At 49.6% G+C, this 25,708-nt stretch overlaps 1 protein-coding gene across 13 annotated transcripts in view; it reads right to left on the reverse strand.

Moving 5' to 3' along the window:
• LOC140728114 (tensin-1-like) overlaps positions 1-25,708 on the reverse strand; it is a 429,660-nt gene that overhangs the window by 74,831 nt on the left and 329,121 nt on the right. For 12 of the 13 annotated variants that reach the window (XM_073046317.1, XM_073046319.1, XM_073046316.1 and 9 more), the window contains 2 exons: positions 7,229-8,365; positions 93-176 (listed from right to left, as the gene is read on the reverse strand). In XM_073046317.1, the coding sequence (XP_072902418.1) occupies positions 93-176; positions 7,229-8,365 (1,221 nt within the window). The remainder of the gene's footprint in view (positions 1-92; positions 177-7,228; positions 8,366-25,708) is intronic. The other variant, XM_073046322.1, reaches the window with a different exon arrangement.

A 25,708-nucleotide genomic window follows, 5' to 3' on the forward strand; every position in this document is an offset into this window, starting at 1 on the left:
TTCGGGCAAGAGGGAAGAGCGTACACATGCAGGAAACAAGCTCTTCTGAGACAGCCGGGTGACATGCAGACAGGGAAACATCAGCAACAAACCAGAGAAAGTGTGTGACCGTCGGCGGGAGGAGGGCAGGCGGGGGCTGGCATGGTGTCCGATGTCCCAAATCCTGGCGTTGTACTCTGGAGGGAGGCAAGGAGAGGGGAGATGAAGTTCACATCGAGCTGTAGGAGGGTACGGACATGAAGCAGTGCAAGGAGGAAGAGGAACGGATCTGCGCAGGAACTGACTGTGGAGGGGAAATCGAGAGAACACACAGCAGCCTTCATCCAGAGCTCAGCAGGGGCAGGGGGAGGCAGTTTCATGTTCCTGCATCTCAGCGTCTCCGAAGATCTATTCTGGGCCCGACATATTGATGCAATTACGAAGAAGGCATGCCAGCAGCTATCTTTCATTCAGAGTCTGAGGAGATCTGTCTGTCACCAAACACACTCGTAACGTCAGGGCATCAAAGGTTATGGGGAGAAGGCAGGAGAGGGAAAATAAATCATCCGCGATGTAACGGCAAAGAACTTAATGGGCTGAATGGCCTCACTCACGATACCCTGAGAAGGTGGTATCCATCCTGAAGCATCCACACATGCCCTCTTCTCAGTACTACCACCAAGGAGGAGATACTGCTGCTTGAAGAGCTTCATTCAATACTTTAGGAAAAGTTTCTTCCCCCCAGCATCAGATTTCTGGTCCATGAACACTACCTGACTAATTTGCTCCTTTTGCACTGTTTAATAATTTGTTATGCATTTCTTATTGTGACCTCTGGAAACTGTTTATCTCTTGCTCTGTACTGCTGCTGCAAATCAACAAATTGCACAACATACACCAGTGATAATAAACCTGATTCTGATTCAATCCAGGACTGGAGCCTCCATCCCTCCTTCTCAGTCAGCGAGACATCCTGACCGGTCAGGGGCACGACTGACCGGTGTGTCCCAGTCTCGGTCAGGGGCACGACTGACCGGTGTGTCCAGTCTCGATCAGGGACACGGCTGACCGGTGTGTCCCAGTCTCGATCAGGGACACAACTGACCGGTGTGTCCCAGTCTCGATCAGGGGCACAACTGACCGGTGTGTCCCAGTCTCGATCAGGGGCACATCTGACCGGTGTGTCCCAGTCTCGGTCAGGGGCACGACTGACCGGTGTGTCCAGTCTCGGTCAGGGGCACGACTGACCGGTGTGTCCCAGTCTCGATCAGGGGCACGACTGACCGGTGTGTCCCAGTCTCGATCAGGGGCACGACTGACCGGTGTGTCCCAGTCTCAGTCAGGGGCACGACTGACCGGTGTGTCCCAGTCTCGGTCAGGGGCACGACTGACCGGTGTGTCCCAGTCTCGATCAGGGGCACATCTGACCGGTGTGTCCCAGTCTCGATCAGGGGCACAACTGACCGGTGTGTCCCAGTCTCGATCAGGGGCACAACTGACCGGTGTGTCCCAGTCTCGATCAGGGGCACAACTGACCGGTGTGTCCCAGTCTCGATCAGGGGCACATCTGACCGGTGTGTCCCAGTCTCGATCAGGGGCACAGCTGACCGGTGTGTCCAGTCTCGGTCAGGGGCACAACTGACCGGTGTGTCCAGTCTCGGTCAGGGGCACATCTGACCGGTGTGTCCAGTCTCGGTCAGGGGCACGGCTGACCGGTGTGTCCCAGTCTCGATCAGGGGCACGGCTGACCGGTGTGTCCAGTCTCGGTCAGGGGCACGGCTGACCAGTGTGTCCCAGTCTCGATCAGGGGCACGACTGACCGGTGTGTCTCAGTCTCGGTCAGGGGCACGGCTGACCAGTGTGTCCCAGTCTCGATCAGGGGCACGGCTGACCAGTGTGTCCCAGTCTCGATCAGGGGCACGGCTGACCGGTGTGTCCAGTCTCGATCAGGGGCACGGCTGACCGGTGTGTCCCAGTCTCAATCAGGGGCACGGCTGACCAGTGTGTCCAGTCTCGATCAGGGGCACGGCTGACCGGTGTGTCCAGTCTCGATCAGGGGCACGGCTGATCGGTGTGTCCAGTCTCGATCAGGGGCACGGCTGACCGGTGTGTCCCAGTCTCGATCAGGGACACGACTGACCGGTGTGTCCAGTCTCGATCAGGGGCACGACTGACCGGTGTGTCCCAGTCTCGATCAGGGGCACGGCTGACCGGTGTGTCCAGTCTCGATCAGGGGCACGGCTGACCGGTGTGTCCCAGTCTCGATCAGGGGCACGGCTGACCGGTGTGTCCCAGTCTCGATCAGGGGCACGGCTGACCGGTGTGTCCCAGTCTCGGTCAGGTGCACGGCTGACCAGTGTGTCCCGGTCTCGATCAGGGGCACGGTTGACCAGTGTGTCCAGTCTCGATCAGGGGCACGGCTGACCAGTGTGTCCAGTCTCGATCAGGGACACGGCTGACCGGTGTGTCCAGTCTCGTTCAGGGGCACAGCTGACCAGTGTGTCCCAGTCTCGATCAGGGGCACGGCTGACCGGTGTGTCCCAGTCTCGGTCAGGGGCACGGCTGACCGGTGTGTCCCAGTCTCGGTCAGGGGCACGGCTGACCGGTGTGTCCCAGTCTCGGTCAGCGGCACGGCTGACCGGTGTGTCCCAGTCTCGATCAGGGGCACGGCTGACCGGTGTGTCCCAGTCTCGGTCAGGGGCACGGCTGACCGGTGTGTCCCAGTCTCGGTCAGGGGCACGGCTGACCGGTGTGTCCCAGTCTCGATCAGGGGCACGGCTGACCAGTGTGTCCAGTCTCGATCAGGGGCACGGCTGACCGGTGTGTCCCAGTCTCGGTCAGGGGCACGGCTGACCGGTGCGTCCCAGTCTCGATCAGGGGCACGGCTGACCAGTGTGTCCCAGTCTCGATCAGGGGCACGGCTGACCAGTGTGTCCAGTCTCGATCAGGGGCATTGCTGACCGGTGTGTCCAGTCTCGATCAGGGGCACATCTGACCGGTGTGTCCCAGTCTCGATCAGGGGCACGGCTGACCAGTGTGTCCCAGTCCGAATCAGACACAACTGACCGGTGTGTCCCAGTCCGAATCAGACACGACTGACCTGTGTGTCCCGGTCTCGATCAGGACACGACTGACCTGTGTGTCCCGGTCTCGATCAGGACACGACTGACCGGTGTGTCCCAGTCCGAATCAGACACGACTGACTGGTGTGTCCCGGTCACAGTCAAATCAGGAGAGCGTAGGCAGACGAGGGAATGAAAGAGAGAGTCAGAGAGGGTGACAGGGAGGGAGAGAGTTACATGGGAGTTGGGAGAGGTGGAAGAGTAACAAAGGGAAAGAGAGGGCAGAAGAGATCGGATCACATACGGGAATATCATGAGAGAGAATCCTCAACTGCCAGGGACCAGACAGAGTTCAGTGAAACCCTTGAACCTGAGATCCCCACTTCGACCATGAGACATGGGAGCACAGTTAGACCATTCGGCCCATTGAGTCTGCTCCACTATACTATCATGGTTGATTTATCATCCCTCTCAACACCATTCACCTGCATATTGAAAATCCCCCATGACTATCGTAACATTGTCCTTGTTACATGCCTTTTCTATCTCCCATTGTAAATTTTACCCCACACCCTGTCTACTGTTTGGAGGCCTGCGTGTAACTCTCATCAGGGTCTTTTTACCGTTGTAGTTTCTTAGCTCTACCATATGGATTCTACATCTTCCGATCCTATCTCACGTCTGATTTCATTTTTTACCAACAGAGCCACCCCACCTCCTCTGCCTGCCTGCCCTTTCGATACACTGTGTATCCTTGGATGTTCAGCTCCCAACTATCAGCTTCTTTCAGCCGCTACTCAGTGATGCCCAAAACGTCATACCTGCCAATCTCTAACTGCACTACAAGGTGATATTCCATACCTTGCATGCATTCAAAGACAACAACTTCAGTCCTGTATTCATTGCCATTTTCAGTTTTGCTCCTGAGCTGCACCTTGATCATTCCACTGACTGCGATTTACCCTATCTTCTGCCTGTCCTTGCTCAAAGTCTTACTACACACTCTGTCTACTTACAATATATGCCAACTGCCCCATCCTCAGCCCTACCACTCCAATTCCCACCCCCCTGCCAAATTAGTTTAAACCCTCCCCAACAGTTCCGGCAAACTTGCCCATAAGGATTTTGGTTCCCCTCGAGTTCCCTGTTATTCCCAAATAACCTGTCGTTTTTATACCAGCCGTAGCTTCCTCAGAAGAGATCCCACTGATTCAGACATATTTTAAACCCTGCTCCCTGCACGATTTTCTCAGCCACGCATTCATCTGCTGAATCATCCAGTTTGTATTCTCAGTGGTACAGGCAAGGTACAGGCACCAACCCAGAGGTCCTGCTTTTCAGCGTTGTACCTAACTCCCTGTGTTCTCTCTTCTGGACTCCACACCTTTTCCTACTTGAGTCACCGCTACCAATATGTACCTTTAGAATGCTGTGGACCCGATCCAAGACGTCCCAGACAAAATACCACCCTGGTGTCTCTTTCATGTCCACAGAATCTCCTGTCTGCTCCCTTCCCCATGGAATCCCCTACCACTGCTGCATTCCTCTTCTCTCCCCTTCCCATCTGAGCCGCGATCGCTGCAGCTTCCTGCTGGAAGGGCATTCCCTCCCCACAGTATCCGAAGCGGTATACTTGTTATTGAGGGGAATGGCCACGGGGTACTCAGCACTGACCGCCTCTTCCCTTTCCCTTTTCTCACAGTCAGCCGGGCACCCTCTTCCTCCAACGTGGGTGTGACAATTTCCCCGTCACTGCTATCGATCAGCTGCTCATTCTCCGGTACGTCACCCGGCTGCAGCTCCAGTTCGTTAACACGGTGCCCAGGGAGCTGCATTTTGATGCACGTAATGCAAATGTAATTATCAGGGAGGCTGGAGGTCTCCCAAAGTTCCCATCTCTCACACAAAGGTCATACCACTAACCTGGGATCCGTTCTCACCAGCTATTAGACAAAGAATGAAGAAAAACTGACTAGGAACCGTCACAACCACAGATTCAGCAGTAAATACGGCAATTGTGCTTGTGAATTTGCACGTGTCAGCTAATTATTATTTGACCGTGATAGTATTTAACTCCATACTTGTCGTCGTAGTGTTTGTTGAGACTTGGACAGAGCACAGCCACGGTTCGCTGCCTGTTTGTATTCGGCCTTCCCTGAGAAATTGGACTGTCGAGTCAGCTGACTCTGAAGACTAGCGGTATTCGTTTAATGCTTAGATATTCTTTTCAGCCGCAGTGTAGGCTTTGTTTCCCTTTTGAGAGTTTTAGTTAATGGCCCTGTTTGGCCTAGCGTTTATTGTTTTACTTTTCCCTTTAACAGTTTGTGAACTATTGACCTGCTTCAGTATCTCTCACTCCGCACTTGGGATCTCCCTCCCCTCTCCCCCCTTCCACGACTTCCCCCTCCCCTCTCTCCCTCCTGTCCCACTTCTCCCCCTCCTCCCCCTCCACCCCTCCCCTCTCCCCTCTCCTGCCCTCTCCCCCTCCCCCTCACCCCCTCTCTCAACCTCTGCTGGTGTCCTCATCCAATCGGCTTTGATCAGCTCCTCTCTCATGCGTCTGTAATTCCGTTTACTCCACTATCATAATGATACATTTGACTTCAGCTTCTCCCTTTCAAACGGCAGGGTGAATTCTATTATGTTATGATCACCACCTCCTAAAGTTCCCTTTACCTTAAGCTCCCTAATTAAGTATGGCTCCTTGCACAACATCCAGTCCAGAAAAGCGTTTCCCCTGATGGGCTCTGCCACAAGCTGCTCTGAAATAAACATCCCATAGGCATTCTAGAAATCCGCTTTCTTGGATCCAGCACCAAACTGTTTTTCCCAATCTATCTGCATGACTATCCCACATGACTATCATAACTTTGCCCTCTTTACATGCTTCTTTTATCTCCCGTTGTAATTTGTACTCCACGTCCCGGCTACTGTTTGGAGGCTTGTAGATTTATTGGGTATTTTTACCCTTGCATCTTCTTAACTTGTCCACAACAGTTCTACATCTCCTGATTCTATCTCACCTCATTCTAAGAATTTGATTTCATTTTTTACCAACACCCCCTCTGCCTACCCATCTGTCCTTTCGACATGATGCTTAGCTCCCAAATGTGACCTGCTTTCGGGCACAATCAGTGATGCCCGCAACATCTTACCTGCCAGTTTCTAACCACCACAAGATCATCCACCTTATTCAGTATACTGTGTGCCTTCAGATATAACACACAAAGTCCTGATGATTTGCAGTTCCACACTCTCCTGGTTAGTTAATCCATACCCCGATTCCACTGGGATGACATTTGTCCTGACCTCTGCTGGGTGGGAATCTGTGCCCACAAGGAGCAACGTTCCCAAGATGCTCTGCTCATCGCTCTCACAGGCTGGGAATTCCCTCAGGAATGACTGGGAGGGGAGGGGAGCAGGTGGAGTGGGGAGGCATCCTCAGTGGTAAATTAGTTCCACCGCCCACTCATTTGTCCCTGGTCACTGGGGGACGGGCCTCCTGCCCTCCGTCCCTCCGAGGGCTCAACACCCTCCTCCCCCGCGCTGCACAATTTTGTCATCATCCACCTCCTTACTCCTCCCTCCCTCCCTCCACCCCAGCTGCACTCTCCACCCCCAACAGATGCCCCTCCTTCTCACCATCCCTCCACCCCAGCTTCCCCCTCCCACCCTACACCTCCACCCCAGACACACCCTCCATCCCACCCTCCCTCCTGCCCTACACCTCCACTTTACACTTCCGCCCCAGCTGCCCACCCTCCCTCCACCCTAGATACCCCTCGCACCACCCCAGCAGCTCTTCCCTCCTACCCTACACCTACTCCCTCTCTCCCTCTGCCCTAGACTCCCTCAATCTCTCCTCCCTCTCATTCTCCCCACTCCTCTTTACTGCTTCCTCACACACCTCCTCACCCCTTCCTCCCCACATCTCCTCTGACCCTCTTTCCTCTGCCTCACACTTTGTCCCTCCAACATTCACCCTTTACTCCCCCCTCACCCCTTCCTCTTATAAACCTAACCCTCCCTCCTCCTCCCAATAACCACTGCCTCCTACACTGTCATTTCTTCCTCATCTATGCCTCTCTCCTTCCTGCCTTTCCATATTTCCACCTTCCTCCACTCACAGTCCACCACTTCAGCCATTTGCCTGCTCCTCCCTCCAGCACTTGCTGGACGGGGCCTACCTGCTACTCGCTGTGCCACCAGCCCTTCCAGGCTGTAGTCCTCCCCATTCTGTGGGCCGTCCACCTGGTCCAGGGCAGTAACATTGACGGTGGCCTTATCCAGGGTGAGAGGCTGGGACAGCGACAATCCGGGCCTTTGGCTGCGATCCACCTCCCTCAGCGGGCTGGAGGAGCCGGCGCTGCGGCCAGGGCCTGAGGATGGCATTCCAAGGTCCAGCATCAGCGAGCTGAGGGCATCGATGGACTCCTCGATCTCCTGGCGGGAGGCGGGCCCGAGCTCAGGAGGCTGAGCTGTCAGTAGGCTGGGCTCGGAGCGGCTGTGGCGCGGACTGGCTGGGCCGGCCGCCTGCTGCTGCCAGGTGTTCAGGCCTCGCTGCACGGCCTCGCGGCTGCTGGTGCTGCGGGCCGGGGCCGCCGGCAGGAGTGGCGGCCGGGAGCCGCACGACAGCGAACGGGGCGGCGCGCTGGTCGGGCCGCCTGCCTGCAGAAGCAGGGCTGTCTGCGGCTGCGGCGCCCACTCAGGCCCACTGTAGGTGACGTGCCGTGGCGTCGAGAGTGTGGGCAGCAGGCGGGCACTGGGGCCTGACTCCAGGCTGCAGAGTGGGACTGCTGTTGACCCGGTATAGGCAGCGCCCAGTGCTGCCGCCAGGGCCCCGTCCGACGACGAGCGGGTGCCCAGGACTGGCAGTTCATCATCTAGGATGTCGGTCTCCCGCTCGGCCCCACAATATGGCCCCTCGCCATTAACGTGTACCTGAGCTGGTACCAGGACGTGGCGGGTACTCAGGGCCCGGCCCAGCTCCAGCCCCAGCCCCTGGCCCGAGGCTGGGGCACGGCCCTGCAGAGGGTCTGCACCCTCCAGTCCGAACCCACTGAGCAGGCGGTCGAGCTCCCGCCGCTCCTTGGCCGTGATGCCGGGGTTAGCGGCGAGCAGCTGCTCCTCGGTGCGGGTGGAGGCCGTTGAGTTGCCGGAGTCACTGCTGACTGACAGCGTGTGCTCCAGGTGGTCGGGCAGCCCGGCTGGGGCTCTGCTGACGTCGCCCACACTCAGCGGGTTTCCCGTGCCATCCGTCAACTGTTTCTTCTTCACTCGGGCGTATAGGCTCCCGTCCAGCGGCCCCTGGGTGTGCACCACATCTGCAAAGCGAGAGAGAGAAAGAGAGATATATACCACTGGCATACTGCTGCGGCTGCCAAGCGGGGAGTGGGAAGTCTGAGCCAGTAGCCCAGGAAGGCCGAGGGCCTAGTTAAAGGTAGGCCTGGGCCTTGTCCTCACATGACCCTAAGACCAGTCAACAAGAGGCCCTGCCCAATAGATGTCCCAGGACCTGCTCAGAGGGACACCCGAGTATCTGCCCACTCTCACTCTGAAATGGATGGAAACATTTTAATTTAATCTGTGTTATTCACTGTTAGCACTTTGACGTCATGTGGAGGCTTGCGTGCTTCCATCAGGCGATGCCAACTCAGGGCTGCCCATGTTGGAACGGCTGCGGACGAGATGCCAGACACAGACTGATCCAACCCCAGCTCCCGAACAGACAGACTCGCGCCTGCCCCATCTAGGCCATTCGATACGAAACAACAAATCACTGTCAGTGTCTCTAGTGTTAGTGTTGTAGTAACGTAGAAGTTGAACGAAATATACTTTTGTTAAAAAGAATGGCTCCAGACCCAGTAAGCTCACGGCCCGGGGCCTGCCCACACGACGAAGAGATTTGCTATGCCAACAAAGGCTCTAGAAAATGTCTACAGACACACCATGGAGGTTATCTGATTGCTTGTATCACTGCCTGATATGGGAGCTCCAATGCCATCCAACTCTATTGCAGACACTAGACTCCTCACCATCGACAACATCTTCAAAAGGTGATGCCTCAAAACAGAGGCATCCATCACTAAGGACCCCCACCATCAAAGAAATGCTGTCTTCTCATGAACCACCCTCAGAGAGGATCATCAGCCTGAAGACACAGGAACAGCCTCTTCTCCTCCACCATCAGATTTCTGAATGGCCCATTTAGAGTCATTTGCTGTCTTTTCGCACTATTGATTTATGTTTTCACAATATATTCTTATTGGAATTTATAGTAATTTTTTATGTATTGCACTGAATTGCTGCCACAAAACAACAAATTTCATGACACGTCAGCCATAATAAACGTGACTCTGATTCCGATTCCAGCCAAACTCAGCCTGGCCCACGTTCTACCCATTACTGGCAGGCAGCCTGTCCTCCCCCTCTAACTCCGACCCTCACCTCCCTGTTTGCCCACACTCGCTCTGTTACCCATCCTCACCTTGTTGCTAAGCACCCACCAGCCCACCAGTAGTCACATGGCCTCCCTCTTTCCCATGCTCCCCATGAACACTACCTCACTAATTTTTCTGGTTTTCTGCTCTCTCTCTTTTTGCACCACTTATTTAATATTTTATATATACTTATTGTAATTTGTAGTTTTTTTTTCTTACTGTGTATTGCAACGTAGAGCTGCTGCAAAACGACAGATTTCACGAGATATGCCAATGATATTAAACCTAATTCTTAGTTCCCCATTTGGAGGTCACAGGGTTCATTTATTATTAGATTAGATTATGAGGACATTCAGTCCTCGTTTATTGTCATTAAGAAATGATACAACGTTCCTCCGGAGTGATATCACAAAAGGACAAACCAAGACTCACACTGACAAAACCACATAATTATAACATATAGTTACAGCAGTGCAAAGCAGTTCTGTAATTCGATAGACGCAGACCATGGACACGGTTTAAAAAGTCTCAAGTCCCGATCGACTCCAATCATCCCGATGTCAGGCAGCAAACGGGAGAACTCTCCCTGCCATAAACTTCCAGGCACTGACAACTGATGCCTCGGAAGCACCCGACCATGGCAGACTCGGAGTCCGTCCAAAAACTTCGAGCCTCTGACCAGCCCCTGCGATACAGCCTCCCGAGCGCCATCCTCTGCTGAGCGCCTTCGACCGCGTCCCGGCCGCCGAAACAAGCAAAGCCGAGGTCTCGGAGGCCTTCTCCTCCGGAGATTCCGGACCGCACAGTAGCAGCGGCAGTGAAGCGGGCATTTCAGAAGTTTCTCCAGGTGTTCCTCCACGCTCTCACGTCTGTCTCCATCAAATCAGGATTGTGCAGGGATCCCTACTTAACACGTAATGGATATCCATTCTCCAGAGAGGCTGTGTCACGCCGCCATCTTCTCCTCCTTCTCCCAGTGTACAACTCTGAAACTCTTCTTCCCCGGATAGCCACGGAGCCATGAAAGAAAAAGACCAGCCCCCAAACTCCCCCCTCCCAGCACAAAAAACCCCAAAAATGGAACAGGAGGAGCAGCCCCCAAATCCTCCACCCCCTCACAGAAAAAAAACACAAATGATCGGGCAAAAAACACAGAATATAAATAACTATAAAAATATAAAAAGTCTGTAGTCCAAGTCCATATCCAAATCGCAGAAAACCTGGGCAACATTTTCTGGGCCCAGTGGGAGCTTCTCTCCTCTTCGGTTACAGAGCGTTCCCCCAGCGATCAAAAGGCAGGCAGCTGGTGCTCACCTTCCATATTCACCTCGAAGTTTCAACCTTCCTCGTTGCTTTTTCGGCAAACAATGTATGTTTTAGTCGGCAAGATGGAGTCAAACAATAGCTCACAACCTTCTTGCAATGAAGTTCTCCAAAAGCTCAAATTTCTGTCAATGTACGGTGGGGTACATCCTGATTTTCTTTTGTACCACTATCTGGTTCAGAGGCCCCAATGCACAGGATAGGAAAAAGCTGCAGAGGTTTGCAGACTCAGGCAAATCCATCCTGGGCATTAGCCTCCCCGTTATAAAGGTGGCACCCATCACAAAGGACCGTCACCTCCTGGGGCATGCCTTCTTCTCGTTATGACCACTGGGGAGGAGGTACAGCAGCCTGGCGAGACCATAAGACAGGAGCAGAATTAGGCTTTTCAGCCCCTCTGCTGTTCCAATTAGCTTTATTTGCCACATGTACATTGAAACATCGAAACGTGATTTGTGTCAAAAACCAATCCAGTCGGAGGATATGCTGGGGGAAACCTGCTTCCGGGGCAACACAGCATGTGCCCACAACTTACCTATCCTAAACCACATGTCTTTGGACTGTGGGAGGAAACCGGAGCATCCGGAGGAAATCCACTTGGTCACGGGGAGAACGTACAAACTCCTTACAGACAGCGATTGAACCCCAATCTCTGGTGCTCTAATGCTAACCGCTACAGTACTCTGCCACCCACAATCTGATATTTTGAAGTTTTGATCGGAAAATCTTTCATCTTTACGGCACCATCTCCTATATCTGGGAACAGGGGGCCCCAGAGATAACAAAATTCTGTTTGTTTCCAAGATCGGACACAAATCCAACTGCAGTGGCCACAGAAGAGTTGTCCTCCTGTCCTCCATCGCCAGGGTGCTGCTCACCCACCACCTTCCACTGGCTAGAGGCCATCATTTCTAATCTCAGAGCAAAGGTCCTTCCAGTGAGGGTGGCACTGGTGAAACATGGCTCACAAAACTTCTAGATACACTTCCTTTCGAACTCCTCTCACTGCAATCCACAGCCCCGAATTTCCCTTTAAGTAAAGTACTTCTGAGCCATCTAAATGAACTAGTGATTTGACGATATCCTGAAGTACTCGGCAGATTTGACTCTCAGGTGCGTAAGTATGACATTTAAGCAAACGCCCATGACCACGGCCAGAAGAGTGGGCAGCAGGAAGCCAGACTACAACAGTAGGGTGTAAAGCTCCCCCCACGCGATATCCTGTCAGCAAACATCCAGTCACTGGAGGACAAGTTAGAGGGCAAAATTGACGAATCGAAGGGAAATGAGGGATTGCAGCATCCTGTGTTTCACGGAGACATGGCTTACTCAACGCTCACTGGATCCTATGATCATTCCCAAGGGTGTTTCAATGCATTGGATGGACTGGACTGTGAATTTAGAGAATGTAAGAGGGAGGGTCTGCTTCTCATTTAGACTCCTCATGGTGCGTGAATGAGGCAGACTTGTCGCACCCCTGTTCTCTGAACGTGGAACAGTTCATGATTAAGTGCCATCTGTTCTACTTACCAAGAGTTCTCCTGACTGCAGTCTAGGTACCGCCAAAGGCCGATCTTAAGCAAGCACTCAACGTATTGAATGCCATGTTTAGCAAACAAGAAACACCTTTTAAGTCATTGTTGGGGACTTCAGTCAGGGGAAGAAATCCCTACCCAATTATCAACATATAACCTGCAGCACCAGGGGTCTCAACATACTAGACCACTGCTATGCCACGATAAGAAATGCCTACCATTCCATCCCCAGACCGCATTTAGAGAAATTTGATCATCTTCCTGTCCTCCACCTCCCCCCTGCATACAGGGAGAGACTAAAGAGCAAGGCTCCAGAAGTAAGGACAACAAAGGGGTGGTTGTGGGAGGCAGAGGAACAGCTTTGAGTCGGTGAACTGTGCTATGTTCAAGGACTCAACTGTGACTCACCAAAATGAACCGGTAAGCTCTGAGAACTTAATATCCCCTTGTGTAACTGGATTCTCTATTTTCTCACTTACAGACCCCAGTCGGTTCAGATTGACAACAACATCTCCACCACCATCTCCATCGGCACAGGTGCACCACAAGCCTGTGTGCCTAGCCCCCTGCTCTACTCGCTTTACACTCATGACTGTGAGGCTACGTGCAGCTCCAATGGCATATTTAAGTTTGCTGATGACGCCACTGTCGTTGGCCGAATCAAAGTTGGTGATGAATTACCATATAGGAGGGAGGTTGAAAACCTGGCTGAACGGTGCTAGAACAACAAACTCTCACTCGATGTCAGCAACACCGAAGAGCTGATTATCGACCACAGGGAGAAGAAAGTGGAGATCCGTGAGCCAGTCCTGATCAGGAGATGAGAGGGTCAGCAATTTTAAATTCCTCGGTGAAGTCACTTCAGAGGCTCCGACCTGGGTCCAGCACGTAAGTGCCATTACAGAAAAGGCAAGGCAGTGCCTCAACTTTCTTAGAAGTTTGCAAAGATTCGGCAAGTCATCCAAAACTGACAAGCTTCTATAGATGCACAGTGAAGAGTAACTGACTGGTTGCATCAAGGCCTGGAAGGGAAACGCCAAATCCCTTGAACAGAAAAGCCTACGAAAAGAAAATGGATACAGCCCACTTCATCACAGGTAAAGCCCTCCCCACCACCGAGCACATTCACAACGAGCGCTGTCCCAGGAAAGCAACATCCATTATCAGGGACCCCCACCACCCAGGACATGCTCTCTTCTCACTGCTGCCATAAGAAAGGAAAGACAGGAGCCTCAAGTTCCACATCAACAGCTTCAGGAATTATTATTACCCCTCAAACATCGCACTTTGATAATAAATTTTACTTGAACCAGAGGGATAACTTCATTCACCCTCACACTGAACTGATTTCGTAACCTATGGACAACCTCCAGACTCACTGTTAAGGACTTTACAACTCATGCTCTTGATATTTACTGCTTATTTATATATTATTGTTATTACTCCTTTTTTCTCTTTTCTTGTATTTGCACAGTTTGTTGTCTTTTGCATATTAGTTGTTAGTCCATCCTGTTGTGTGTGGTTTTCATTGATTCTGTTGCATTTCTTTAGTATTTACTATGAATGCCTGCAAGAAAGTCAATCTCAGAGTTTTATAGGGTAATATGATAATAAATTGACCTTGAAGCTTATGTCAACATTCACTGTACACAGTGAGACTCAGAAAACCGTGATTCATTCACCAAGATCTTTGACACACTTCTACAGATGCAAAGTGAAGGATACCCTGATTGGCTGCATCACCGCCTGATACGGAAGCACCGATCCCCAGGTGTGGAAAAGGATACAGGAAGTGATGGGCACCACCCAGTCCACGGCAGATAAAGCCCTCCCCACCACTGAGCACACTTACAGTACACGGAGCACCGCCACGAGAAAACAGCATCCAACATCGAGGGACCCCACCGTCCCCAACCGTACTCTCTTCTCACTGCTGCCATCATGACAAAGGTACAGGAGCCTCAGGATTCACACCACCAGGTTCAGGAACAGTTATTACCCCTCAACCATCAGGCTCCTGAACCAGTGTGGATAACTTCACTCGCCACAACTCTGAACTGATTCCACAACCTACAGACTCACTTTCAAGGCCCAACAACTCATACGCTCAGTTTTATTCCTGACGAAGGGTCTCGGCCCGAAACGTAGACAGTGCTTCCTCCTATAGATGCTGCCTGGCCTGCTGTGTTCCACCAGCAATTTGTGCGTGGCTCAGTTTTATTTTTTATTTGCATAGTTTTTCATCTTTTGCATTTAAGTTATTTGTCAGTCTCTGTTCATGTATAGCTTTTTTATGAAATCCATTATAATTTTTTTACTTTCCTGTAAATGCCTGCAAGATTCTGGGTGAGACGCAAACCAGAGGTCACAGGTTAAGGGTGAAAGGTGAACGATGTAAGGGCAACCTGAGGGGAGCTTCTTCACTCAGAGGTTGGTGTGAGTGTGGAATGAGCTGCCAGGGGAAGTGGTGAATGAAAGACTGAAGAGATTTGGATAAGTACACGGATGGGAAGGATATGGAGGGCTATGGTCTAGGTGTGGGTTAATGGGACGGCAGGGACTAGATGGGCCAGAGGGTTTGATTCTGTGCTATAACTGTGTAACTGTAACTCTATAAGAAAATTAAATTTGGAGTAGTATATTGTAGATTATATATACATAGATCATAAATAAAGATTGAACTTTGAACATCTCTCAGAAGGAGAAGGTTATGAGGTTGGCACAACATCGTGGGCTAAAGTGGCTGTACTGTGTTGTAATATTCTATATTTTATGTTCTAACTCAGCAGTATAGACAGCATCATGCGAGAAAATAGACAGTTGCAAGACCATAAAAAGGATTGCGAGGAGAGGATCACTGGGGTCTCTCTTCCACCCAACCGAGATATGTACCAGGAATGCTGTGTACGCAGGGCTCTCAGTATCGCCAATGAACCCTTCCATCCCTCAATAAACTCTTTAACATCATGCCATCAGGCAGGAGGTATCATAGCATTAGGACAAGGACTGTTATGATGGGAAACTGCTTCCTCCCCCAGGCTGTGAGACTGCTGAATTCCCTGCAACCACCCAGGTTTCACCACGTATGAAGAGCCAGTAGCATCATACTGTTTGCTTTTTAACTTGTGTCGGAAATGCACCTTATTATTGTTCATTTATTTATGCAGTATTACTTCACGCATTGTGTGTGAGTGATATGTACAGTGTTGTGCGCCTGGGACCAGAGGAACGTTGTTTTATTTGGCGAAGTACATGTCTATGGTTCGATGATAATAAACTTGAGCTCGAACTTGAAACATAGAAACATAGAAAATAGGTGGAGGAGTAGGCCATTCGGCCCTTCGAGCCTGCACCGCCATTCAGTATGATCATGGCTGATCATCCAACTCAGAACCCTGTACCTGCTTTCTCTCCATACCCCCTGATCCCTTTAGCCACAAGGGCCATATCTAACTTTGAACATTGTTGTGGGATGGGACAGCTGTTCAGGATTTCGGCATTTGCAATCTCTTGTGTCACAATTCTGCACTCAAGCCTCCGCTGATAGTTTGTAACGTCCCTGATAACTCCTGGGAGATTTTGGCTTCTAACCGGACAACAGTGGAAAGGAACGTTGGAAGTGACACCATCAACTGGGAGCTGATGGTCAGGAAACACAGCAAAGTGGCAGGCCATAGTACAATGTTGCCTCTAAGGTGTGCGTACACACTTTTGCTACTAGCGCACAAAGAAATTTAAAGTGCGTATGAAAGGTTGCCGCCCTCTACCTCGTTGGCATTTTATGTCTATTTCACGATCGTACACAATCATGATTCCCTTTCCGGGTTCTAAAGCAGACGGTGTTGACAATGTGGAGTTTGCAATAACTTATCTGCAGATTTTGGAAATGGCTTGCTTATACTGTTTTTATTGAAGAAATTATTGATTCATGATGTTGAATTCCAAAGAAGCAAAGGGTGTGAAGCACAAAAGAACTGCTCGTTCATCTAAAGCGGAATAGCTTAATGAAACAGTGGAAACTGCTACACCAGAAGCTCATGAGGTCAGGATCATGCAGCTACAGGAAATATTTATGTACAATACAGAAAATGGTGTTACCTGTGTGTATGGTCACGATGCAAAAGTTGCTGGAGAATTTACAAGTGGGAAGAAGTGGAGTGATATTTGGAAACTTAACTTTTAAAAGCATCATTTAGAAAGCAAATCACTTATGGACGGTGTGCAAAAGCTCCGGTGAGAAAATCCCTCATTACCCACCACAGGCCTGCTACGTATGTTTTATGAGAGTGCAGATGAACGAGAGTGAAAGCAATCAAACCCAGAGGAGATCAAAGTTCTTATTGACAGTGGTTTGCTAGCTGTTAAAACGATTACCCTTATATATAAAGGTCAATGCGCACATGTTGTTGTCACTGGGCAAAAAATTGCACAGGTCAAGATTTTTGCACATACTGGTCATTACAAATTAGAGGGAGCATTGACAACAAGCCACAACTCCTCCATCCCTCGCTGTCTACCACCTCCTCCCTCAACCCATGCAGCATGGAAACGGGCCTTGAGGGAGAGAGCGGTGGTGTAGCAGTTACAGCTCCAGCTTCCCAGCTCCAACTCTTGCTGCTGTCTGTAAGGAGTTTGTACGCTCTCCCTGTGACCACGTGGGTCTCCTCCAGGTGCTCCGGTTCCTCCCACCTTCCAAAGATGTACAGGTTAGTTGGTTAATTGGTTACATGGCTGTAATTAGGCAGCAGAGGCCTGTTGGGCTGGAAGGACCTGTTACTGTGCCATATCCCAAAATAAAAATAAGACTTTAAAATAAGTCTATAAGACATAGGAGCAGAATTAGGCTCTGCCGTTCCATCATGGCTGATCCATTCTCCTTCTGAACCCCATTCTCCTGCCTTCTCCCTGTAACCTTTGATGCCCTCACTAATCAACATTCGTTCTATCAACCTCCACTTTAAATATTCTCAGTGACTCAGCCTCCACAGTCATTCGTGGCAATCAGTTCCCCACCCTCTGGCTAAAGAAATACCTCCTCATCGGTGTTCTAAATGGATGTCCCTCTTTTCTGAGGTTAGTCCTAGATTGCCCACTATAGAAAACATCCTCTCAACATTCACTCTATATAAGCCTTTCAATATTCAATTGGTTTCAATGATGGGTCCCAAAACCGCTCACAATACAGTCTGACCAACGCCTTATAAAGCCTCAGCATTACATCCTTGCACATATATTCTAGTCCTCTCGAAACGAATGCTAACGTTACATTTGCCTTCCTCACCACCGCCTCAACCTGCAAGTTAAGCTTTAGGAAATCCTGCGCAAGGACTCTTAATGCACCACGGGCTTTTTGAATTTTCTTCCCGTTTAAAAAGTAGTCTTTATTAATTTTATCAAAGTTCATGATCATACACTATATTCCGTTTGTCACTTCTTTACCCAGTCTTTGCTTTGTCAAAGCCCCTCTTTAGACTCTCTGCATCCTCAACACCAGCTGCCCCTCCACCTATCACTGTACCATCTACAAACCTGGCCACAAAGTCATCAATTCCATCATCTAGATCATCACCTGCCCCTCCACCTATCATTGTACCATCTACAAACCTGGCCACAGAGTCATCAATTCCATCATCTAGATCATCACCTGCCCCTCCACCTATCACTGTACCATCTACAAACCTGGCCACAGAGTCATCAATTCCATCATCTAGATCATCACCTGCCCCTCCACCTATCATTGTACCATCTACAAACCTGGCCACAAAGTCATCAATTCCATCATCTAGATCATCACCTGCCCCTCCACCTATCATTGTACCATCTACAAACCTGGCCATCAATTCCATCATCTAGATCATCACCTGCCCCTCCACCTATCATTGTACCATCTACAAACCTGGCCATCAATTCCATCATCTAGATCATCACCTGCCCCTCCACCTATCATTGTATCATCTACAAACCTGGCCACAGAGTCATCAATTCCATCATCTAGATCATCACCTGCCCCTCCACCTATCATTGTACCATCTACAAACCTGGCCACAAAGTCATCAATTCCATCATCTAGATCATCACCTGCCCCTCCACCTATCATTGTATCATCTACAAACCTGGCCATCAATTCCATCATCTAGATCATCACCTGCCCCTCCACCTATCATTGTATCATCTACAAACCTGGCCACAAAGTCATCAATTCCATCATCTAGATCATCACCTGCCCCTCCACCTATCATTGTACCATCTACAAACCTGGCCACAGAGTCATCAATTCCATCATCTAGATCATCACCTGCCCCTCAACCTATCATTGTATCATCTACAAACCTGGCCACAAAGTCATCAATTCCATCATCTAGATCATCACCTGCCCCTCCACCTATCATTGTATCATCTACAAACCTGGCCACAGAGTCATCAATTCCATCATCTAGATCATCACCTGCCCCTCCACCTATCATTGTATCATCTACAAACCTGGCCACAGAGTCATCAATTCCATCATCTAGATCATCACCTGCCCCTCCACCTATCATTGTACCATCTACAAACCTGGCCATCAATTCCATCATCTAGATCATCACCTGCCCCTCCACCTATCATTGTACCATCTACAAACCTGGCCACAAAGTCATCAATTCCATCATCTAGATCATCACCTGCCCCTCCACCTATCATTGTACCATCTACAAACCTGGCCACAAAGTCATCAATTCCATCATCTAGATCATCACCTGCCCCTCCACCTATCATTGTACCATCTACAAACCTGGCCACAAAGTCATCAATTCCATCATCTAGATCATCACCTGCCCCTCCACCTATCATTGTACCATCTACAAACCTGGCCACAAAGTCATCAATTCCATCATCTAGATCATCACCTGCCCCTCCACCTATCATTGTACCATCTACAAACCTGGCCACAAAGTCATCAATTCCATCATCTAGATCATCACCTGCCCCTCCACCTATCATTGTATCATCTACAAACCTGGCCACAAAGTCATCAATTCCATCATCTAGATCATCACCTGCCCCTCCACCTATCATTGTACCATCTACAAACCTGGCCACAAAGTCATCAATTCCATCATCTAGATCATCACCTGCCCCTCCACCTATCATTGTACCATCTACAAACCTGGCCACAAAGTCATCAATTCCATCATCTAGATCATCACCTGCCCCTCCACCTATCATTGTATCATCTACAAACCTGGCCACAAAGTCATCAATTCCATCATCTAGATCATCACCTGCCCCTCCACCTATCATTGTATCATCTACAAACCTGGCCACAAAGTCATCAATTCCATCATCTAGATCATCACCTGCCCCTCCACCTATCATTGTACCATCTACAAACCTGGCCACAGAGTCCATCACCTGAATCATTGACATACAGTACGAAAAGAAGCGGTCCCAACACAGACCCCTGTGGAACATCACCAATCACTAGCAGCCAACCAGAAAAGGCCCCCATTATTCCCACTTTTTGTCTCCTGCCAGTCAGCCATTCTTCTATCCATATTAGTACCTTTCCCGTAATACCATGGGTTCTTATCTTGTAAAGCAGTCTCACATGCGGTACCTTGTCAAAGGCCTTCTGAAAATCCAAGGTAACAGCATCTCCTTTCTCTATCCTGCTTGCTATTTCCTCAAAGAATTCCAACAGATTTGTCAGGCAAAATTTCCCCTTAAGGAAACCATGCTGACTTTGGCCTACTTTATAACGTGGCTCCAAGTACCCCGAAACCTCACCCTTAATAACGGACTCCAACATCTTCCCATCCACTGAAATTAGGCTAACTGCTCTATAATTTCCTTTCTTCTGCCTCCTTCCCTTCTTAAGGACTAAAGTGACATTTGCAAATCTCCAGTCCTTCGGAACCAGTCCAGAATCTAGTGATACTTGAAAATTCACTAATAATGCCTCTACAATCTCTTCAGCTACCACTTTCAGAATCCTGGGTTGTAGTCCATCTGGTCCAGGTGATTTATCTACCTCCAGACCTTTCAGCCTCCCAAGCACCTCTCCTTAGTAATTTAGCAACTACCCTTACTCCTGCCCCGTAACACTCTGAAACATCTAGCATACTGCTAGTGTCTTACACAGTAAAGACTGATGCAAATACTTATTAAGTTCTTCAGCCAACACTTTGTCCACCATTACCAGCCCTCTGGCATCATCTTCCGGTGGTCCATTATCCACTCCCACCTCTATTTTACTCTTCATATATCTGAAAACTTTTGATATCCTCTTTTATATTATTGGCTAGCTTATCTTCATATTTCATCTTTTCCCTCCTTAGGGCTTTTTTAGTTGTCTTCTGTGGGTTTTTAAAAGCTTATGAATATTTGCCATTTTAAATGCCCTTTCTTCTGTTCTTATGCTGTCTTTGACTTCCCTTGTCAGTCACGGTTGCCTCATCCTCTGTTTAGAATACCTATATGACTTTGGGATGTACAGTATCAATCCCGTGCCTTCCGAATTGCCCCCAGAAACTCCAGCCATTGCTGTTCTGCCATCATCCCTGCTAGTGTCCCCTTCCAATCAACTTTGGCTAGTTTCTCTCTCATGCCTCTGTAATTCCCTTTGCTTCACTGTAATACTGATACATCTGGCTTCAGCTTCTCCTTCTCAAACTGCAGGGTGAATTCTATCATATTATGATCACTCTCTCCAAAGGGTTCTTTTACCTTAAGCTCCCTAATTAAGTTTGGTTCATTACACAACTCCCAATCCAGAATAGCCTTTCTCCTAGTGGACTCTACCGTGAGCCACTCTAAAATGCCAATTCATAGGGATTATACAAATCCCTTCTCTTGGGATCCAGCACCAAAATGCTTTTCCCAAACTACCTGCACATTAAAATCCCCCATTAAGTATCATAACACTGCCCTTTTGGCATACATTTTCTATCTCATATTGTAGTTTATATCCCACATCCTAGCTGCTGTTTGGAGACCTGTCAGGTTCTTTTTACCCTTGCAGTTTAAGAACATAGAATAGTACAGCACAGTGCAAGCCCTTTGGCCCACAGTGTTGTGCCGACCCTTAAACCCTGCCTCCCATATATCCCCCCACCTTAAATTCCTCCATATACTTGTCTAGTAGTCTCTTAAATTTCACTAGTGTATCTGCCTCCACCACAGACTCAGGCAGTGCATTCCACGCACCAACCACTCTCTGAGTAAAAAACCTTCCTCTAATATCCCCCTTGAACTTCCCACCCCTTACCTTAAAGCCATGTCCTCTTATATTGAGCAGTGGTGCCCTGGGGAAGAGGCACTGGCTGTCCACTCTATCTATGCCTCTTAATATCTTGTATACCTCTATCATGTCTTCTCTCATCCTCCTTCTCTCCAAAGAGTAAAGCCCTTAGCTCTACCCACAAGGATTCTACATATTACGATCCTATGTCACCTCTTCCTCTGGATTTGATTTCATTTTCTGCCAACAGAGCTAACCAACCCCTCCGCCTGTCCTTTCGATACAATGTGGATCCTTGGATGTTCAGCTCCCAACTATTATCTTCATTCAGTGACGGCCACAACGTGATCCGTGCCAATCTCTAAGTGTGCTACACGATGATCTACCCTATTCCGTATACAGTGTGCATTTTATAACACCTTCAGTCCTGTATTCGTTGCCCTTTTCGATTTTGCCCCCATGTTAATCCTCAACTCAACTCACTCACTTTAATTTTGCCCTCTCATCTGCCTGTCCTTCCTCACAGTCTCACTACGCACTGAATCTAGTTGTATACCAGCTGTCCCATTCTCAGAGTCTGATCACTCTGGTTCCCAACCCTCTTCCAGATTAGTTTAAACCCTCTCCAACAGCTCTAACAAACCTCCCAGCAAGGATTTGGTCCCCTTCGGGTTCAGACGTAGCCCGTCCTTCCTGACTGCAGCCCACCAAAACATTCTGAAAGGCCCCGGGCACTTTGTAAACCTTGCGCGACCTCAGCCAATCAAGGGACTGCCTGTGATGATTGCAGGCCGCCGGAAAGAGTTTTCCTGCAATGAACTGGGCTGTGTCCACTTATTTTGTCGGCTTTGACATTCTCTTAAAGTGTTACAGTCGAACCCTCACACTGGCAGTTCGTCCCACACATCTACCACCCTCTGTGCGAAGAAGTTCCACGTGAACATTTCACCTTTGTATGTCTAAGTGTTGTAAATGTACCTGCCTCTACCTCTGGCAGCTCATTCCACGTACCTGCCAGTCTCTGTGCAGAAAAAAAACAACTCAGCAGTGTTTAAATGTTTCCCCCTCACCTCAAACCTGCGCTTCCTGAGGTTCTGCAGCTCTAAGAGAAAGACTGTGACTCCTCACCTCATCTACACTTCCCACGATTCGATAAACCTCCTTTGCTCCAGGGAAAAGTCCCTGAGACTCTGCCCTCCACAGTGTAGCCACACTCCGTGCCACAGCGTGTGGGGCAGCATGGTAGCGGAGCAGTTAGTGTAACGCTTTACACCGCCAGCTGTGGTCCGACTCCCGCCACTGCCGGTCAGGAGTTGTACGTTCTCCCCATGACCGCGTGGGTGTCCTCCCACAGCCCAGTTATGTACAGGTCAGGGACAGTCAGTCGTGGGCATGCTATGTTGGTGCTGGAAGCCTGGCATTGCTTGCAGGCTGCCCCCAGCACATCCTTGCTGATTGGATTTGACACTAACGATGCACCTCACTGTATGTTTCGATGTACGCTACAAATACAACTGAAGTTTAATCTTTAATCCCACTTTAGCCCCATCAACTGCTCAGACCCCACAGAAACAGGATGGGAGCAAGTTATCCTGGATTCTCAGAACATAGAACAGTACAGGCCCTTCAGCCCACAATGCTGTGCTGACATTTTAACCTACTCCAAGAGCAACCTAACCCTTCCCTCTCACATAACCCTCCACTTTCCCTTCATCCAAGTCCCTAATGTATCTGCCGCTACCAGCACACTCACCACTCTCTGTGTAAAAGACCTAACTCTGATCTTCCCCCTACACCTTCCTGCAATCATCTTAAAAATATGCTCCCTGGTATTAGCCCTTTACGCCATGGGTAAAAGACTCTAGCCGCCCTCTCAGTCTTTGCCTTTTACCGTGCTGTACACCTCTACGAAGTCACCCTTCACCCTCCCTCGCTCCAGTGGACAGGAGGTGAGAGTGCTGGTCCTCCCCCCCTCCCACAAGCAAAACATAACTGCCTTCAATACTTTCTGATTCCGGGAAAATAACACAACTAAAGAACTAAGCAAATCCAGAGTTGAGGAGCAGGAGCATCGCACAGAACCCGGACCCTACCTCCTAGATGTCCAATTAATCTGTTCCAAAAGGAGTGAGTTCCCAGTCCAGGTTAGAGCTGTCAGCGCTGGAAGAGAGGAGAGGAGCACAAATTCGAAATGCAGAGAGAGACAGAGAGGGAGAGAGAGAGAAGGGGAAGGTGAGAGAGAGAATGAAAAGAGAAGGGGAGAGAGGCTCAGAATGTAGGCAGAGCTCAGAGGGAGAGAAAGGGAGGGGGCGAGAGAGAGAGAGAGAGAGTGAGACAATGAGGCTCAGGAAGTGATCAGAACTTGGTGGAAGACGAGAGAGAGAGAGATAGAATTTCAAAAAGTGGACAGAGCTCAGAGGGAGACTGGAGAGAGAGAGAGAGAAAGAGCAGGAATGTTGTTTGCACAGAATACGTGTGTGAGTGGGAAGTGTGCGTCTGGTGACTGTAAGAACAGTCTCCACCTGGTGTGCACTTATCATCTTCCAGCTATGTGCTCAGGGAGGTGACATCAGTTCCCAGAGAGTCAGCACTGAGAGGCTGTGGAGAAGCACCAAGCGGCTGAGGGGAAAATTACTATTTTCCAATCTCCAAACACATACCACAGTCATGGAAAGATCCAACAATCGACAGACTCGTATTTTCCAGCTGCTCCGACCAACAACCAAAACAGAGCTGATTTTTTTTTTACTTAAATGTTTCTAGGCAGTCGTCATGAATCATAGTTCTGGAATTTTATCTGAGGATGTAAGAGCTGGAACAAAGGAAACAGAACGTCCAGCGCTCGCTGTCGACACTAACTGCACGTAACGAGACATAGGCTCCCCGGAGTGAGGAAATACCCTACAAGCTTATCGAGGCGGAAATGAGGGCAGAGTGGGTGTGGACCTCCAACCCAAAGGGAACTGCTGGCAGAATATATCCCTGGCGGGTTAGTAGCATGGTAGATGGCCTGATAGCATAGTGGTTAGCATAATGGCATTACAGCACCAGCAATCGCCAATCCGGGTTCAATTCCTGCCGCTGTCTGTAAGGAGTCTGCGCGTTCTCTCATGAGGGTTTCCTCCAGCTGCTCTGGTTTCCTCCCACAGACCGACGATACACGGGCTAGCGTTAGTGAGCTACGAAAGCATGGCGATGCTTACGAGCTGCCCCAGCACGTCCTCCGACTGTGCTGGTCATTGACGCAAGTGACACATTTCACTGCACGTTTCAACTTTTCCATTACATGTGACAAATAAATAAAAAATCTCTCCCTCTCTCTCATCTCTCTTCCTGCACGAGACCCAGGTGTCCAATCCCTCCCTCTCTGTGTAACTCAGGCCATTCCCCCCTTACCTTGCTCCCTCAATATGAGCTTCCAACCCCCAACGCCATCTCACTCGCCGTGATGTGTCGGACAGGTGGCCTGTGTCCAGGGTCGTGGTCCTCTGCCTGCTTTCTGTGGCTATTCTTGTGTTAGTTTGCTAATGTAATCATGAACTTCAGTCCCCAAACACAGGACACACACATACACACACTATTGGTCAATACCAGAGGGCAGAACTTCAAGGGGATTGGAGGAAAGAATTAGGAGATCAGTGGTGGGTGTGTAGAACACCATGACAGATATAGAGTAGACAGATACGTTAGGGACAATTGCGTAAGAAAGGCTGTGTAGGATGGAGGGTTAGAGTGATTTGGGGGTAGGTTAAAGGGTTGGTACTGTGTTGCACAGTTCCACGTTCCAGAGTGGGGATAGGGATAAAGAACTGTGCCTTGTGAGCAGGCAATTTGAAGCCGAAGCAGGAAGTTGTGAGAATGGCACCAGCAGGACAGAGGTGAGTGTGGCAGACTGCCTCCATCACCATTTCAGGTTCAAGTTTATCGTCATCTGGCTGTACATATATACAACCAAATGAAACAACTTTCCTCTGGACCACTGTGCGCCCACCAAACATATACCACACACAGTGCATAAAACAAAATACCCAATAAGTAAGTTAACAAAATATAGTTGAAAATGCGTGCAGTGCACAGCACAGGTAAACAGCTCACTGTCCTAGTGCCGAGACCTCAATGGTGGCAGGGTGTTCATTAATCTCACAGGAA

The sequence above is a fragment of the Hemitrygon akajei genome, chromosome 5 (assembly GCF_048418815.1).
Source record: "Hemitrygon akajei chromosome 5, sHemAka1.3, whole genome shotgun sequence".
Classification (NCBI taxonomy): Eukaryota; Metazoa; Chordata; class Chondrichthyes; order Myliobatiformes; family Dasyatidae; genus Hemitrygon; species Hemitrygon akajei.